This window comes from Thyridium curvatum (genome assembly GCF_004353045.1).
Source record: "Thyridium curvatum strain D216 chromosome Unknown NODE_80_length_188492_cov_79.389520, whole genome shotgun sequence".
NCBI classification, from domain to species: domain Eukaryota; kingdom Fungi; phylum Ascomycota; class Sordariomycetes; order Thyridiales; family Thyridiaceae; genus Thyridium; species Thyridium curvatum.
In genome coordinates, this window is record NW_022156835.1 from 145478 (window position 1) to 162365 (window position 16888).

Here is a 16888-nt window from a genome sequence, read left to right on the forward strand (position 1 = left end):
TATGAGTAAAAGGAGAACACCATGGCAGAACACCATGGCAGATTCACAATTGCGATCATATGTGTGGTAGCCATGTAAAGAAGAGTGCTTGGTGGACTTTTGAATCCTTATGATTAAGCCAGCTCGAAGATTATGTCACCTTCTTGAGCTGTTGGAACAGGGTGCAAATGTGTGCACAATGGAAATCCGTAGATGGCTGTGGAGTCGAGATTTGTTTGGGTCTGGGACGGCGTTGTCCGAGTGGCGTGGGCTCCAAAATATCTAGGAGCAGGTATCTTCCTGATGTCATTTGTCGCGTCGAGGTACACGAATGGCGATAGTGCCTGAACAAGAATTTTGGGTGGCGGTGCGACATTCCCGGTGCTGGCGGCTGCCAGGCACAGAGAGCACAGCCATCCACTGAACCCCAGCACTGCAGCACTGCAGCACTGGAGGGGGGCGTGCCAGGTCACACTTTGGGCGCGGTTAGGCCAGCAGGGCGCTGTGTTTCCATGCCTGATAGAACCTGATGATCGGGCTGCCTTGCGGTGACCCACCCTGCCAGCGACCCATTTTCAGCCAGGCGTCAAAGTTGACTTTCTCACTCGTCACTCCTCCTTCTTCCGACTTCTCCTCCGTCAACTCACTCTCGGTCCATTTCCCCCCTCGTCGCGAGAACCTCTTCGTCACCAGCTTCTGGCACCTCCTAATACCCCCCGGGTACGTCTGTCCTATTCACCTTGTCGCACTGTCGACTATTTCGAGCGTCCTTTGTCCGCCGTTGTCATCCCGTTCTGAGGTGGCAGCCTCCCGCAAAATTCACCCACTTTCTTCCGCTTTCGATTGTGGCTGACTGTTCATTTAAATTCAGCACTCGCCCTCCGCCATCACCACCACAAACCTGACCGACAACACTCGGAAGCCCACCTAACGAACCCAACCCAACAAACACATCAACACCCTCGAAAATGGCGTTGAAGCGAATCAACAAGGAGCTCGCAGACCTCGGTCGGTATGTTTATCCCCTTCAAAAACAGCGCACATCCTCTTTCCATGGCCCTTCAATCGGAGGTGGGGCAGGAATGAGCGGGGGGCGAAAGCCCTGCCCGGCGACTCATTCTGTCTTCATCGTCACCATCCTCGAGTGCCAGAGACCTCTTTCTTGTCGTCGTTTTTTTATGCTAACAAAATGGCTCTGTAGCGACCCCCCTTCATCATGCTCTGCTGGCCCCGTCGGTGAGGATCTGGTAAGCATCTACCCCGCCCCTCCCGATAAGCGCCCGATTTCGCCCCGGCTGAAGCGCCGGGCAGTCTTGGAGCCTCACGGGTCCGAAAGGAGGACATCATTACTGACTATGCGATGGCAGTTCCACTGGCAAGCGACTATCATGGGTCCTGTAAGTTTGGCAGTCCGCTGTTCCCTCTTGCATCTCGATACCAAGCCCTCGCCTCTCCTGACTCGCCATGTTTTGGACGGTGATATCGGCGGGATATCTTGCGCCACGATCCATGAAACCGTGGGCTGACACATTTCTACAGAGCGACTCACCATACTCCGGCGGCGTCTTCTTCCTGGCTATCCACTTCCCCACAGACTACCCCTTCAAGCCCCCGAAGGTCAACTTCACCACGCGCATCTACCACCCCAACATCAACTCGAACGGCAGCATCTGCCTGGACATTCTGCGAGACCAGTGGAGCCCTGCTCTGACCATCTCAAAAGGTATGCCTTCCTATCCCTCCTGGGCGACGATGTAACAAAGCCTCTGACAGCACGTCTTGTAGTCCTGCTGTCGATCTGCTCCATGCTGACCGACCCCAACCCCGACGACCCGCTCGTTCCCGAGATTGCGCACGTGTACAAGACCGATCGCGCCCGCTACGAGGCCACTGCCCGGGAGTGGACCCGGAAGTATGCCATCTAGGCTGGAGGAGTCTCGGTTGAGGATTGCTACGGCTGTTATGACACGTATGGAAATGGGCGGTGGGGTTTGTGCTGCTGTAATGCGGCGATAGATACGGTTTTCGCTCCCTCTTCGTCTTGCGGCGCCTGCGATATGACATCATTGCGGGCAAGGTTCTATCTTCTCGATCTCGCCTCTTGGGCGAAACAGGGCTGTCTCGTGGACCCATCTGCACCAGACCGGCTCAAGGTCTACCTACCAGCGGTTGCTGTCATGGGAAGTCCAGAGAGTAGGAGGAGAGGAGAATTGGCGAGTCCCCGTGGAGGCTAGTATGATACAAACGTATTTCACAACATGGGATCGGAAGCGGCTTATGGTATTGCATTACATTACACACCTGTTTCTGTCTACGTTGGTCCTTCTTGCAAAACTTGACGTCCCCGTTGCATTGCCCCGAACGAATGAATAATTGATTGTTCCATTACCTGGTCTTGGGCTGGCTCGCGTGACTGCTCGTGGTGCAAATCTGTCGTGGACCGGGCAGATCATACTCCTGGTTCTTCGAAGAGGTGAGTGCTGTTGGTTCGATGCCTCGACTAGTAATCTGTGACAGCCGTGACACACAGAGGCCCTTCCGATACTGAACACTAAACACCGTACGACCAAGTCGGCCTGGAAAGCGGCAAATGAATGGATCTTGTTTGGGTAGATGCCGTCCACTCAAATTGCGCATCGACAGGCGCCAGAGCCGGAGCCTGCTGAGGAGCCTTGGGCTCAGAGCGGAGATGTCTGGCGATAAAGACTACAACCTCCTTACCTAGTAAGCAGGGGAAGCCGGAAACAACACGATCAGGCTTGTTTAGATAGTTTGTACGGGACATTGCAGTAGATATGTCCATCTCTGCAGAGATCGCCGCAAGGGATGTGCGGGAGGCACTGAGGCTCTAAGTAGTGTAGGGTGGCAGCAGACCATGAGTGAGTCGCTTAGAATAGCTACACTGCACGAGTGTGAGTGTGGGCAGAGAGAGACGGTGCGGACGTTTGGACGGGATGTCCGTGAACAGAAGGTGTAGACGAATGGGACGCTGGCGATATCGACAGAACAATGTCCTTGGAAGTAGCACGCTCGGCACGTATGTTGGTGGTGTTTCAGATATCCCTAGCCGGCCTGGACGTTGGCGGCTCCACCGCCTACCAGATTCTCGAGGATGGGGTTGCAGTTGCTACGGAGTACTTGTACAGCACAGCTTCCTCGTGAGCACGTGGCCTGGCCGACTGGCGAAAATACCGCCGAGTCGACGGGCTATACATCTCTCGAACGTTTCTTTGACGGCGATGCAGCACGAAAAAGACCACCTGGGCGGATGGGGCCCCGTCTCCAAACAGCATTGAAGCATTGCGAGGCGATGTACAAGAACGAGTGGACAAGGCCGTGGGCTTGGTCTTGGTCAAATCTCCGAGTCGTGTTAGAGAAGACCCCTGGCGAAACGACCTGCGACACGGGCGTAAGCGACCTAGCTGGCGGCCAGCCAATTAGCGCCCCAGGGGCTCTCGCCAAGGGTGGAGCAGTCGAATTGGGGGGCACTGGGGGGGCTCCTTTCCCATCCCCCCACCGCAAGACAAGAGGTGAACCAAGCTCAAACAACCTTAACCCCAGGCCTCGTGTGCTCTGAGCACAGGTCGTCGTCGACAACATATTGATCTCGCCGTGCGAGCCGGCCACACCCCGCTCCCCTCCCTGTGGCGCGCTGCCGTTCGCCGCCCGGAAAGTTTACCTCCCCCCCAAGCAGGAGCTGAGGTCGACATGAGGCACACAAGAGACTTGAGAAGCCTGTGTCTTTGCGAAAGTGGTGTCATTACCCACCTGTGATCCCTGGTCCGATGAGGCGATCATCCTTTTATCACAGGCTGAAGGGAGATCAAGAGGTGCGAATGTTGCCTTCCAGAACTGTGCCTGCACGCATTTCCAGACTTTGACCGTGCACTGCGGCTCTTCTCTCTTCTCTCTTTCTCCCTCTCTCTCCCTCGCTTCCAAGTCCCGCGAGAAGGCCCAGCCAGGCTCGACTTGAATGAGGACAGCGAAAGCGTCTGGCCCTTGCTTGCCTCTAGCAGAGTAGAGCGATCGAAGACGACAAGGACGGCGGCTTTCATGACTCTCTCGGCATCGAAAGAACCCCTGTCGGTACTTTGGTAGTGAAGGTGCGATAACTTGCATTGGTGTACCGCTCTGACACAGCACCGTCCATGGAACCCTGCACGTTCTGGGCCGTTGGAACCGTCCTAGTCCGCATTGGGCGGTTTGCTCGTTTCGACTTTGCCCTCTTCTTTGCCATCCCCTTTCCATCCAGGAGCCTCACACGGGGTGTGTGTTGATTTGTCTCGCAATCCGGCCCGCGTTCTGACTGGCTGGCCCAGTCTTCTGAAGTCGGTGACTGTGCCCTTGCGTCCTGTTCGTACACGCCCCGGGTGAGTTCCGGTAAAAGATCCAGCCATCCCCTAGTTCAAGATTCAACGATACACTGCCCATTTTGTTCCTCGATCATACTGAACTGTGGTGGCGCGTACGTGGTCAAGGTTTCCTCTGTACTTCGTATGTTTGACAGGTGGGCTTGACCAGGGCCTTTTCTCATTAGTAGATTCTCCATTTCGCTTCTCTTTTCTTACCGTCCTCGCTCTTCTTCAAGAACCAGAATAAACCTCCCGAGAAAAAAAAAAAACTTCCGTGCGAGTAGTAGTTGGTCGTATCGTTAATAGCAGCCGCCGGGTGCAGGCATTGTGTGCAGGTATGATCTACACCACATCACCTCATGTTTCTGAGGGAACCGCCGCTTGGCATCTCCCATAACCACTCTTGCACCCGCCCTCCCTCCTTCCGATCCTTCTTTCGCTCGTTCTCACTCCTTTCTCCCCCTCTTGTGCCGTATGTCGTGTGTTGCTGCTTGCGTGCGCTGACCAACTCGCTGCGTCTGCGCGGCATCTGCAGACTCGATTTCCATTCTTTCTAATCCCTTCAGAGAACAACCTTTGATCTTCCTTTCGACTACCCTTTCGTTCAATGCATCTTCTCCGGTTCAGCAGGCTCTGAATGTTACGATATTGTCTCATCACTTGAGGATTTCCGGCCCGATAACATACGGTCATAATCGCCGAGAGTCAAACAAAAGGGGGAGGACAACTGGCTGTGTCGAGGGAGGGTTCTGGATCAGTCTCTGGGTAGTGAAGGACATCCGAACCGAAACTACGGCTCTGCTCCGGCACAGATCTGGGAAGCGGTTAGACCCAACTGAAATCACCGCAGCTCTCAACGACCCCGACAATGGATGACTACTACGGGTACTCGAGATACGAGCAGTCGGAGCGGTCAAGATGGACGCCCTTGACGCGGATGTTGTTGTCTGGTGAGATGACACAGGAGAAGCAGAAGGAGCTGAGCGGGCGGGAAAAGTTCGACCGATGGATGATCAACGAGGGTTACCGACGAGTGTAAGCATTTGGAGCCGTCTGCCTTTTTTTCTTATTTCTTTGAAAGCCGTTCTCAAGACTCTGACCCCGTGCAATAGCTTTGTCCTCGTTTTCATGCTTCTGCATGCCATGGTCTTCGCTTTCAGCTTCGTCAACTACGCCGTCAAGGACAACTTGCAGGGGGCGAGAGATACCTTCGGGCCCACGTTTATGATTGCTAGGTCGGCAGCATTGGTGTTGCACTTTGATGTGGCTCTGGTTCTGCTGCCAGTCTGCAGGACACTCATCTCTCTCGCCAGACAGACTCCGCTGAACGGCATTATCCAGTTCGACAAGAACATCACCTTCCACATCACCACGGCTTGGTCGATCGTGTTCTGGTCCTGGGTCCACACGATTGCCCACTGGAACAACTTCGCCCAGATCGCAGCCAAGCAGAAGCTGGGCATCTACGGCTGGCTTCTGGCCAACTTTGTGTCTGGGCCCGGCTGGACTGGCTACATCATGCTGATTGCACTGATGGGCATGGTGCTGACCTCCATCGAGAAGCCCCGCCGAGCCAACTATGAGCGCTTCTGGTACACGCACCACATGTTCATCGTCTTCTTCGTCTTCTGGTCGATCCACGGTGCGTTCTGCATGATCCAGCCCGACTTTGCCCCCTTCTGCGTCTCGGTCGGCACCACCGCCATCGGTGTGTTCTGGCAATACTGGATGTATAGTGGCTTCATCTACCTGGCCGAGAGAATCGCCCGCGAGATCCGTGGCAAGCACAAGACCTACATCTCCAAGGTCATTCAGCACCCCAGCAACGTGTGCGAGATCCAGATCAAGAAGGAGCACACCAAGACGAGGGCTGGTCAATACATCTTCTTCTGCTGCCCCGAGGTTTCGATCTGGCAGTACCACCCCTTCACTCTGACCAGTGCCCCCGAGGAGGACTACATCTCGATTCACATGCGTGTGGTCGGAGACTTCACCAGGGCTGTCTCGAAGGCGCTGGGTTGCGAGTGGGAGAAGAAGGCCGGCGACGGGTCCAAGGTTGTGGGTGTCGACGGACAGAACTCGGAGATCGACCCTGCACTGAAGAGGGTCCTGCCCCGTGTCTACATCGACGGCCCCTTCGGTTCGGCCTCGGAAGACGTCTTCAAGTACGAGATCTCGGTCCTCTGCGGTGCGGGTATCGGTGTCACCCCCTTCGCCTCCATCCTCAAGTCGATCTGGTACCGGATGAACTACCCGCAGAAGAAGACGCGTCTCGCCAAGGTCTACTTCTTCTGGATCTGCCGTGACTTCGGCTCCTTCGAGTGGTTCCGCTCCCTGCTGCTCGCCATCGAGGCCCAGGACGTCGACAACCGCATCGAGATCCACACGTACCTGACGGCCAAGATCAAGGCCGACGACGCCACCAACATCATGATCAACGATGCCAACGCCGACAAGGACGCCATTACCGGTCTCCGCGCGCCGACAAACTTTGGCAGGCCGAACTGGGACATGATCTTCCGCGGTATCCGAAAGCTGCACACCCCGTCCGAGGCCGGTGTGTTCTTCTGCGGTCCCAAGGGATTGGGCAGCACGCTGCATATCTACTGCAACAAGTACAGTGAACCTGGGTAAGTGGTTTTTTTTCCAGACGCCAAATCTTGAACAAGATTCTACAAGAGAAAATATGACGGCTGACATGTTTGGCTTAGTTTCTCGTTTGTCTGGGGCAAGGAGAACTTTTAAACAGTTCTGCGCTTTTACTTTTCGAACCGAGAGGGAGCGTCACAGATCTTGACGACGAAAACTACGGCCCTGTATTGCATTCGCGCCGGACGCAATCAAAACGACTCGAACAACGCGTGTTGCCTTTTTCCCTTGCTACTTGCCATCACGTCTATTGGAGTTTGTAGGCTGGGTCTGGAGTGATTCTACGCCGGAGGAAACGCTGGTTTGGTGGCTTTTTCTATCGTGCGGCAAAACGAAGCCGGGGATATCGCCTGGTGGTGAGGAATGAAATAGAGTGGCGGAGGGAGAAGAAGCAGGGGCGGCGGCGGGCGGCGGCCTTGCGCAACCGAAGTGTACTACTTTGCGGTCCAACCTGGCGCGCTGGTGCAGTTTTCGTTGCGTGGCGGGACGGGAGGTAATCTGGACGTTTTCCCTCCCTTGTCCTGCACACGGCTTTTGCTGCGGACATCCATCCATCCATGGTGTCTGCATACATATCTCTGTGTATCTAGCGAACATATATACCAAACACATTTACAATCTAGACTTTATTCTTGTAGTTGGACACCAGTTCTCTCTCTCTCTCGCTGGTCATAGGTAGGGAGGGGCCCAACTTACTGCACGTTCACCATCAGCCTGTATCGGTGCGCGATTCTTCGTCATACAGTAAACCACGATGCCGGGTCCTTTTGCGTTGGCTTGGCCCTGGAAGAGCCCCCCTTTGTCCCTTGGTGCTGACATAAACAAAGTGTCGGAGACCTGGGACGTTTTCTCTTGGCATTCTTTCTTTTGAGCCGCAAGACAGACGTGCGCCCGGGGTCCCGAAACACTCTGGGTCTGAGACGAGAGCGCCAGTCAGGCAAAGTGGTTCGATTTTGACATAAAGAAACCAAGCACGCTGTTTGAGGATTTCCTGCGCTTCTTCACTCTTTCCTAACTTCCCGAAAGGGGGGGGGGGGAGGCGCACAAACAGACGATTCCGGAAAGGAGAGCAGGCCGCGGACACCGATGTAGGATCGCAGCTGAAGCGCTGAAGCTGACGAAACACGATTAGCGACCTCGCTCGCAAGGGATTTCCATTCTTGGACGTGCTCGGCTTCCCATTGCGGCTCTCTATCGTATCAGGTGGACCTTTCTGTCGAAGGCAAAGAGCGTGATGTCGGCTTCGGTGTTCGGCGTTTATTGAGCTTGGTATTCGGCGTCTCTTGAGATTGGTATTCGGTTGTCTCTTGAGCTTGAACAATCGCTGCTTACGTTTGAATTTTACTCAATGGGCAGTCAAGCACTCGTCTATTCTCCGCTGATCCGGGTTCTCGAAAACTCCCCAAGCTCCCCCACAACGAGAGGTGCTCACATCCATGACGATGCCTCCCCAGTCGGAGCTCGTTCCTGCAGGCAACCAATCTCCGCGTCTCGGCACCGGTGAAGGCGTCCGTCTTACATACATAAGCTTTTATGTATGTAAGCTTATCCACATGGGGTATTGATTTGATCACGTCTGCAGAAGAAAAGTCCCGGAAGAGGATTTGCACACTCCCGCTCAGACCGGCTCGGCTGTGCACAAGCTGAGGCCAAAGGGAGCTCCCTGGTGGCAGGGATGACCCAGGTAGCAGACAAGCGCTATCCTCCACATAACAGCAACATCGTGATAGTTCCTTATCTCCTTCAGCAGATTAAATCTCAGGCTTGACTGGAGACTCATCCTTAAACATCATAGCCTGGCAATGGCCCCCACAAACATAGTCTACAACTTGGGAACTAGAAGGTTACTGTTGACAGAACCCCCCCTGCTTTCTTCATAACAAGACACCAGAGAGCGAGGGCTATGGCCGTTCCTACGTCAGCGGAGCTAAGCATGCATGCAGTCGCGGCCCGGTGAGGAGAACCTCCCGGGCTGTGATTTGAACAAGCTTTTCAGAGAAATTGGGATCTGCAAAAGACTCAATCGAGGCCAGAGACTTGAGTATGCCGCGTGATGTTGGATAGTTTGTCCAACCGATATGGCTATCCAGTCGTAGGACTGATTGGATATGCACTACGAAGCACCATCTCCGAGATGCCATCCCGCTTTATTGAAAGATCATCATTGCTCAGCATATGCTTAGATCTTAGGCCCCCAAAGATCCCCGCACCAACAAGCGTTCACAGCCGCGACGATGGTTGGTGGTTAATTGGCGGCCTGGTGTCCGTTCCACTCAACATGCGTGTCGAGCGTGTCAGCTTACCCCGGTTCGGCGACCTAGAGTTCCTCCATGATCTACGGGACACAAGGTGAAGACAAGTATGATTGGCAGAAAGGTGCCGCAATGCTTGCAAGCTCAGGAGGCCGCGGAGGATGAGAAGAGATGAATTTAGAACTACGACTAGCTGTACAACGTGGAAAACAATGAGGATTGGGCGACGCAGCCTCGCGCGGCGAGACCAGGCCAGGCCGGGAGGCGAGACGAAGGCAGGCGGAGAAGACATAACTAGAGCCCTTCGAGAAGGTGGTACAGTTCACGACAACTTCTGGTAAGCAGTAGGCAAGCCACGCTGACAAGTTGCAACATCATTAGATAATGTAAATCAAGGTTGAGTTTAAAGGAAGAGCGAAAAGCAAGTGATGATGTCGCTTAAGCGGAGTACTGCTTGCCACGACTATCGACTATATATAGAGGGTCGACACAACACTCTATAACGTTATACTATGAGCTCTAACCATCGCCTCTCTCGCCAACTTCTCTCTATTGCAAAGAAACTCTTTCACCATGATCGCCATCAAGTTCCTCGCTCTGGTCGCTCTGGGCGCCTCTGTCACGGCCACCCCAGTTGCCAGTGCCCCTGACGCTGCGACGACAGACTGGACTGCTCTTCCTATCCCCGATGATTGGATTGACTGGACCGGCGTCGACAAGGCCGCCATGAAGAACCCGGCCAACTGGAACTCGTCGGCTTCCAGCGACAAGGTCGAGGCCGCCCCGGGCAAGGAGCTCATCGTCCAGTCCGGCCCCTGCTCCCAGGGCACCTGCCCGGACTTCCACGCGGCCTTCGACCTGGTGTACACCTTCACCGCCGTGCCCGTGCCCGGGGACCCGCCCCTGACCATCTTCTCGTCGGACTCGGACATCCGGGTCAACGACTGCGACAAGTGCCTCCGCCACAAGGTCGGCAGCAGCCTGGGCAACTCCGTCCCCGGCGGGTGCTACAACTTCAAGACCTGCGGCCGGGACCAGGTCATCTGCGTGGACCCGGACAAGTACCGTGCCCACCGCATCTGGAAGGACAACGGCCACAAGACGTGCTACAACATGAAGGTGGACAGGCTGGGCGATTGTGGCTTCATCAAGACGCGCATCGTCATTCACCCTACTGGTGAGACTGCTTGTACCTGGTAAACTGGGAGCAGGCCCTGGGGGGGCGGGGGGTTATTCATTACATTTATTTATTTATCCGCTTGGTGGATAGGCCGGTCGTTTTCATACTTTGGTCAGGCAAAACACACAAGGACTTTGGCATGCCAGAACCTTGAATTTCGATTCGTAGTAAAATTCAACTTACTAGGCAACAATAAGATCTCAGCTCTCTCTGAGCAATTATAACCAGTTGTTCGCCAGGTTTTCAGAAACTACTCGGGGCGAATATGTGATATCTCTGTTCATCTTCGACCATGTTGAAGCAATCGGGCCTGACGCTGGAAAGGCGCCGAAAAGCCTGTTTCTACCTTTGAAGGGACTAGTCAAGGACAATTTGATCTTCTAAACTACTTCAAACAGTGAGATAATGGTGTGGCTTGACGGAAGCAATAGGGATACAATAAGGTCGAGTGGTTTACGTGTGCATGTTTGGCTGGATGCTGGCTCATATTTGTTTCCGTTTCAACAATAAGCAGTATGATGAGACCTACATTGAGGTATAATCTAAACCACTTTCACATCGATATCCATCTTTACTCTCAATCAATCGAGTAGTCAACTTAAGAATTGACCCAGCCCATAGTAAGCTCCTCGGAATAGTGAGGGAGCACCACTGAGCCACCAATGAGAAACAACGACCTTCCAAGCCAGCATCGCCAACGAGACACCAATGGAATGGAATGTACGCTTATCCCCTCTGTCGTATTAACAACGACATTTGTGACCTCCAGACCGCTGGCGCAGTATGTCTCATATTAGATGCCACGCCTTGTACTTCCGCGGAGCTTGACGCTCCACGACCGAGCACTGAAAGGTTTTGTCGTGGTCACCGTCCATGACTGAGATATCATGAATCTAGCATACCTAAGAAGTAGGCACTCTCTGGAACAGATAGTCCGCCAATAGTGTTGCGGCAGCCTATCAGTTCGTCAGGGTTGAGGGCGGCGCCGGAGCCCGTCTCAGTGTCCACATTTCCCATATCAAGTACCGAAGAACGGAACAGAGGCAACGGTGGAGCAGCGCTAACGGAGACAGTGTCAGTCCCTGTAGGACACTGAGTCCTGCCGCCGGGGAGGCTTGCCAAGTGGTGCTAATGAACGCCGTTCACTTCTGCCGCGCACTGTTCCCGCGGTGGGGTTCCGTCTGGAGGAGGACACTACTTCCTGCATCGCGGCGCCGCTAACCTGCCACAGTCTGGTCTGGCCACCGACGCCCCCCTTCCAGAAGGCTTCTCTGCCCATCTTTTGCGTGGTGCGTCCTGGTGATGAAATGCGACGATAGGGGAGGGGGCGAGAAGATACCGAGACCAGCCTGCCGAGTGAAGGGATTGCCAATTGCCAATCCTCGCCCTCCTTCCTTATCGTGCGGGGCCCCAGGCTAGCGGACAAGAAATGATGATTCTGGTTGCAACCCCAGAAGCAACACGGCTTTCTCCAGACATAAAGTAGTCTTGGCTGCCGTTTCTCTGTATTCGACTGGGAATCTCCATCTCGCAAACTCTTCAGGGTGCATCGTGAGAAATTGGTCCGCTTGCCCGAGGATTAGTCCCACCACGCGGAAAACCCATCTTTGTGTGATTTTGTCGGTCCAGCAGCATTCACGGCACTTGCTGAGAATATACACATAACTACACGGGCTGCAGCAGATCTTGCACTTCTGATCTGCCTTGCATTGGCGACCTCTGTTGTCCGGGATTCTATGCAAGATTGACTGGATCTGCTCTGTTTCTGCGCTCCACAGCACACCTACTTTCGCAGAGAAGCCGCACATCATACATACCCATCCGCTATCGCGACTTCGGACGGCATAGCCAACGAGAAAGCCTGGACGCATTAGCGGATCATACAGCTTTAGCGCGTGGTCTTTACCACGGTTCTGATCCTGTCATATCTGCACCTGCATCACTAGCGGACCATGAGTGCAATCGACGCGTCGTACCCGGACGACACCAAGCACGAGGACGGTGTCCTCGGGCCTGCCCAGATGCAGGCGCAGGCCGGCCGGGGCTTCGGGGAAGGGACCACCCTTGCCGAGACGGCGGAGCAGCTTGGCGTCGATGAGAGGAAGCTGGTCCGGAAGTTGGACATGTATCTCATCCCTTTTGTGATGCTGTCGTATCTCTTGAGTTTCCTGGACCGGTACGCTGTTCTCCTTTTTCTTGTTGTTACTGTCTTGTATTTTTCGTAAGCGGCTCACCACTAACAAACCATGCCCTCAAAAGTGTCAACATCGGCAATGCGCGCCTGTACAAGATGGAGGAGGACCTCGGGCTTGTGGGCAACCAGTTCCAGACCGCCGTGTCCATCCTGTTCGTCACCTACATAACGTTCGAGGTGCCGTCCAACCTGGTGCTCAAGAAGTTCACTCCGAGCCGCTGGCTCGCCTTCATCACGACGTCCTGGGGCATCATTGCCACTCTGACCGGTCTGGTCAACTCGTACGGGAGCTTGATCGCCTGCCGTGTCCTGCTCGGCGCTGTGGAAGCCGGTCTCTTCCCCGGCATGAACCTTTACCTGACGCTGTTCTACACCAAGCACGAGCTCGCGCTGCGGGTTGGATACCTCTTCGTCTCGGCGGCCATCGCGGGCGCGCTGGGAGGGCTATTGGCCTTTGGCATCGGCAATATGGATGGTCTTCAGGGCATGCATGGCTGGAGGGTAAGTTGCAAGACCTCGCGTCGAGGCGTACATGTTTTTTTTTTGAGACAAGTTCACTGAAACCACTCCCCTGCAGTGGATCATGATCATTGAGGGCATCCCGACGGTCCTGCTCGGCATCTCCATGTGGTTCTTCATCCCCAACGACGCTCAGTCAGCCTACTTCCTGACCGAGAACGAGAAGAGGATGATGATCATCCGCCACGGCCGCGAGTACGGCAACACGACCAGCGCGCAGGAGTTCAGCAAGAAGGACATGATGAAGGCCTTCAAGGACTGGAAGGTGTGGATCTTTTGCGCGTCGCAGTTTGGCGCCGACACTATGCTTTACGGTATGTCTTTTGCTTCTTCTGCCTGCCTGTCTGTCCGGGAGGATCTGCGTGGCCATGGTCGTGCTCGGGCTGACGTTCCTTGACCTGACAGGTTACTCGACTTTCCTGCCTACCATCATCAAGGGACTCGGCACTTGGTCGTCGGCCGAAGTGCAGCTCCTGACTATTCCCTGTTACTTTCTTGGAGCGGCCATGTATATGAGCGTCGCCGTTCTTTCGGACAAATTCCAGAGACGCGGACTCTTCTGCGTCATCTTTGGAACCATCAGCGTGGTCGGATACGGCATCCTGATGTCGAACACGCCTGCAGGAGTTCATTACTTTGGGTATGTCCCTTTTCATAACTTGTGGCTGCACCCCGATCGAGACGCTAACCTTGCATGGCAGCTGCTTCCTCATCGCCGCAGGTCTGTACATCCTCGTTGGTCTGCCACTCGCGTGGCTGCCCAACAATTGTCCGAGGTACGGCAAGAGGGCTACGGCCAACGGCCTGCAACTGACTATTGGTAACGCTTCCGGCATCATGGCGCCATTCATCTAGTACGTCTTCCCCTCTCTCCGGCCACTCGCCGACGCATCTCTCACAATGCTGACTCCACACCACGTAGCACCAACGGGGAAGCACCTCGATTCATCCGGGGACACGCGGTGACCCTGTCGCTCGTGGGCATGACGACCCTGATCTACCTCTTCATGTGGACCTACTTCTCGCGGGTGAACAAGCAGAGGGCTGCGGGCAAGATGGACCCCAAGCACCAGGGCATGAGTGACGATGAGCTGGCCGAGCTCGGCGACGAGAGCCCCCACTTCCGCTACGTGATTTGAGGTCTACGCTGGATGGATGGCCAGGACAGTGTCCAGAGTCCTAGAGTATCAGGGGTAGGAATCAGAGTTCTGGGGGAAAAGGGGTAGCTTTTGGTGTCGGTCGCACCTCTAAACGGAGGCGACTGTCGTGTATTGTAAAAAGGCATTCATCAAATTCAGATGTTTGGTTTTCAGAATTCTTGGGTATCCATTCTTAATCGACAAGCTGTATTGCATGAAGCTAATAGTTCAGGCCTCTCCTTCTCCAGGCAGCCATCACGAAATGCGGCATGTCAATGGCCACATTGAGAGCAAGTGACGGGGTTCCTGAAAGGGCGCACACACGCTAATGAATAACTAACTGACGGAAGGCGGCAGGCAGGGATTTAAATGGACGGCAGGAGCGACCCCCACCACTTGCTCTCGCCAAAAGAACGCGTCGAAAAGGCAATTAGCTCCCACTGGCGCGTCAGCTACAGCTCATAACGTGACATCACCATCTTCACGCTCCCATACATTTGTTCCAGAAGCAAGAAAAGCTTCAGCCTTTCCATCGCATCTGCAGACCGCAACTGACACCTTGACTTGATTTTGAGCAATTTTTTCCGCGTCGCGGGCAGTCCAGGATGGGTATCAAGCAGCTCTTCCAGATCATCAAGGAGGAGGCTCCGGAGTCGATCAAGGAGGGCGAGATCAAGAATCAATTCGGTCGCAAAGTCGCCATTGTAAGTTGATCATCCTGCAAAAAGTGCTGTCGCACTCGGATGGACTCCTTTGCTGACCCAGTTCATTCTAGGATGCGTATGTTTGCCAGATGCTCCTCGCGATGCGACTACGACGTTCGTGCTGGTGCTAACTCGCTCCTTCCCCTTCTCTACAGGTCAATGAGCATCTACTCCTTCCTCATCGCCGTGCGCTCCGATGGCCAGCAGCTCATGAACGAGAGCGGCGAGACGACGTCACACCTGATGGGCATGTTCTACCGCACGCTCCGCATGGTCGACAACGGCATCAAGCCCCTCTACGTCTTCGATGGCGCCCCGCCCAAGCTCAAGTCGGGCGAGCTCGCCCGCCGATACATGCGCAAGCAGGAGGCCACCGAGGGTCTCGAGGAGGCCAAGGAGACGGGCACCGCCGAGGATGTCGAGAAGTTCTCGCGGCGGACGGTGCGCGTCACCAAGGAGCACAACGCAGAGTGCCAGCGCCTGCTCAAGCTCATGGGCATCCCCTACATCATCGCCCCGACCGAGGCCGAGGCCCAGTGCGCGGTGCTGGCGAGGGCGGGCAAGGTGTACGCCGCGGCGAGCGAGGATATGGACACCCTCTGCTTCGACGCGCCCATCCTGCTCAGGCATCTTACCTTTAGTGAGCAGCGCAAGGAGCCCATCCAGGAGATCTTCCTGGACAAGGTGCTCGAGGGCTTGAACATGGAGAGGAAGCAGGTGAGCTCGTTGCGACTAGTTGATTCCATCCGGTCTCTTGACATTCTCTTGTCTCTAACAAGGTCTCACTACAGTTTGTCGACCTCTGTATCTTGCTGGGCTGCGATTACCTCGACCCCATCCCCAAAGTCGGCCCCAACACCGCCCTCAAACTCGTCCGCGAGCACGGCACACTCGAGAAGATTGTCAAGTACATAAAGGAGGACCCCAAGCAGAAGTACACGATTCCCGACGACTGGCCGTACGAGGATGCGCGCGACCTCTTCTTCACCCCGGACGTCCGCCAGGCCGACGACCCGGAGTGTGACTTCAAGTGGGAGAAGCCGGACATCGAGGGCCTCGTCCAGTTCCTCGCGATCGAGAAGGGCTTCTCGGAGGACCGCGTGCGGTCAGGCGCCGCCAGGCTGGAGAAGAACCTCAAGAGCTCGCAGCAGGCGCGCCTAGAGGGCTTCTTCAAGCCGATTCCCAGGACGGCCGAGGAGCAGAAGGCGCACAAGCGCAAGCTGGAGGAGAAGAACGAGGAGAAGAAGAAGAAGCTCAAGGAGGAGAAGAAGGAGAAGGCCAAGGCCAAGGCGAAGCCCCGCGGGGCGTAGATGACAGGAGCGCAGTAGGCATGAGGGCGTGGGGTGTGTTTTGATAGGGGGCCACAAACGTGCTTGACGATGATACCTTGCTGGGAGGGGTCAGCAGGGACAAAAAGGATGCTTGCTTTGAAGGACCGGCGTTTAGATTTGAGCACCACTACATCTGGAGTTCTGGTTTGCTTGCAAGGGTAGTTTCAAGGAGGCTTTTTATACAAAGGGGCACGGGAGGATCAGCCAGTCTTTCCAGCCATGCACGATGCTCGCTTGCAGAGGGGTTGCACTCGAGGACATTTATACCAAGTCTTGATCTGCAATTCAATTATTGACGGACCACGGAGGAGGACTCCATTTCTTGCTCTACTTTATCGTCAAAATCAAGACTGGAGGTGAAGTGAAACCCCCCACCTCCCATTTGTTGGGGAAATTCGATCTCTGATATCTGAGGTGGTCCCCGGCCAAATTCGGTCGGCATCAAAGCGGAGGAATGGCCCTCCTTCGTAGACCACCAAGAAGCCGTGGAGAAATGAGGCAGTTTGACATGCCATGCCGTGCCATGCCATGCCATGTGCCTAGGCTATCTCGGCCGCTTGGGGATCTCACGGCTAAGTGTCCGAATGTT

At 55.0% G+C, this 16888-nt stretch overlaps 5 protein-coding genes across 5 annotated transcripts; all 5 read left to right on the top strand.

The window, feature by feature from the left end:
- Positions 1-947: 947 nt before the first annotated feature.
- E0L32_010213 (uncharacterized protein) lies at positions 948-1904 on the top strand (the record flags this gene model as incomplete). Its single annotated transcript, XM_031132806.1, has 4 exons — positions 948-991; positions 1181-1376; positions 1519-1702; positions 1765-1904. The coding sequence occupies 4 exons, from the start codon at positions 948-950 to the stop codon at positions 1902-1904; spliced, it is 564 nt and encodes a 187-aa protein (XP_030989857.1).
- A 3295-nt stretch (positions 1905-5199) lies between these two features.
- E0L32_010214 (uncharacterized protein) lies at positions 5200-7076 on the top strand (the record flags this gene model as incomplete). Its single annotated transcript, XM_031132808.1, has 3 exons — positions 5200-5366; positions 5444-6961; positions 7043-7076. 3 exons carry the CDS (start codon positions 5200-5202, stop codon positions 7074-7076), a joined length of 1719 nt encoding a protein of 572 aa, XP_030989858.1.
- Positions 7077-9805: 2729 nt separating this feature from the next.
- E0L32_010215 (uncharacterized protein) lies at positions 9806-10432 on the top strand (the record flags this gene model as incomplete). Its single annotated transcript, XM_031132809.1, has 1 exon — positions 9806-10432. The coding sequence occupies one exon, from the start codon at positions 9806-9808 to the stop codon at positions 10430-10432; it is 627 nt and encodes a 208-aa protein (XP_030989859.1).
- A 1932-nt stretch (positions 10433-12364) lies between these two features.
- On the top strand, positions 12365-14264 carry E0L32_010216 (uncharacterized protein; the record flags this gene model as incomplete). Its single annotated transcript, XM_031132810.1, has 6 exons — positions 12365-12588; positions 12672-13107; positions 13184-13439; positions 13531-13765; positions 13827-13979; positions 14048-14264. 6 exons carry the CDS (start codon positions 12365-12367, stop codon positions 14262-14264), a joined length of 1521 nt encoding a protein of 506 aa, XP_030989860.1.
- Positions 14265-14869: 605 nt separating this feature from the next.
- On the top strand, positions 14870-16278 carry E0L32_010217 (uncharacterized protein; the record flags this gene model as incomplete). The annotated part of the gene is made up of 4 exons (XM_031132811.1): positions 14870-14968; positions 15040-15044; positions 15124-15685; positions 15760-16278. The coding sequence occupies 4 exons, from the start codon at positions 14870-14872 to the stop codon at positions 16276-16278; spliced, it is 1185 nt and encodes a 394-aa protein (XP_030989861.1).
- Between the last annotated feature and the right edge of the window lie 610 nt (positions 16279-16888).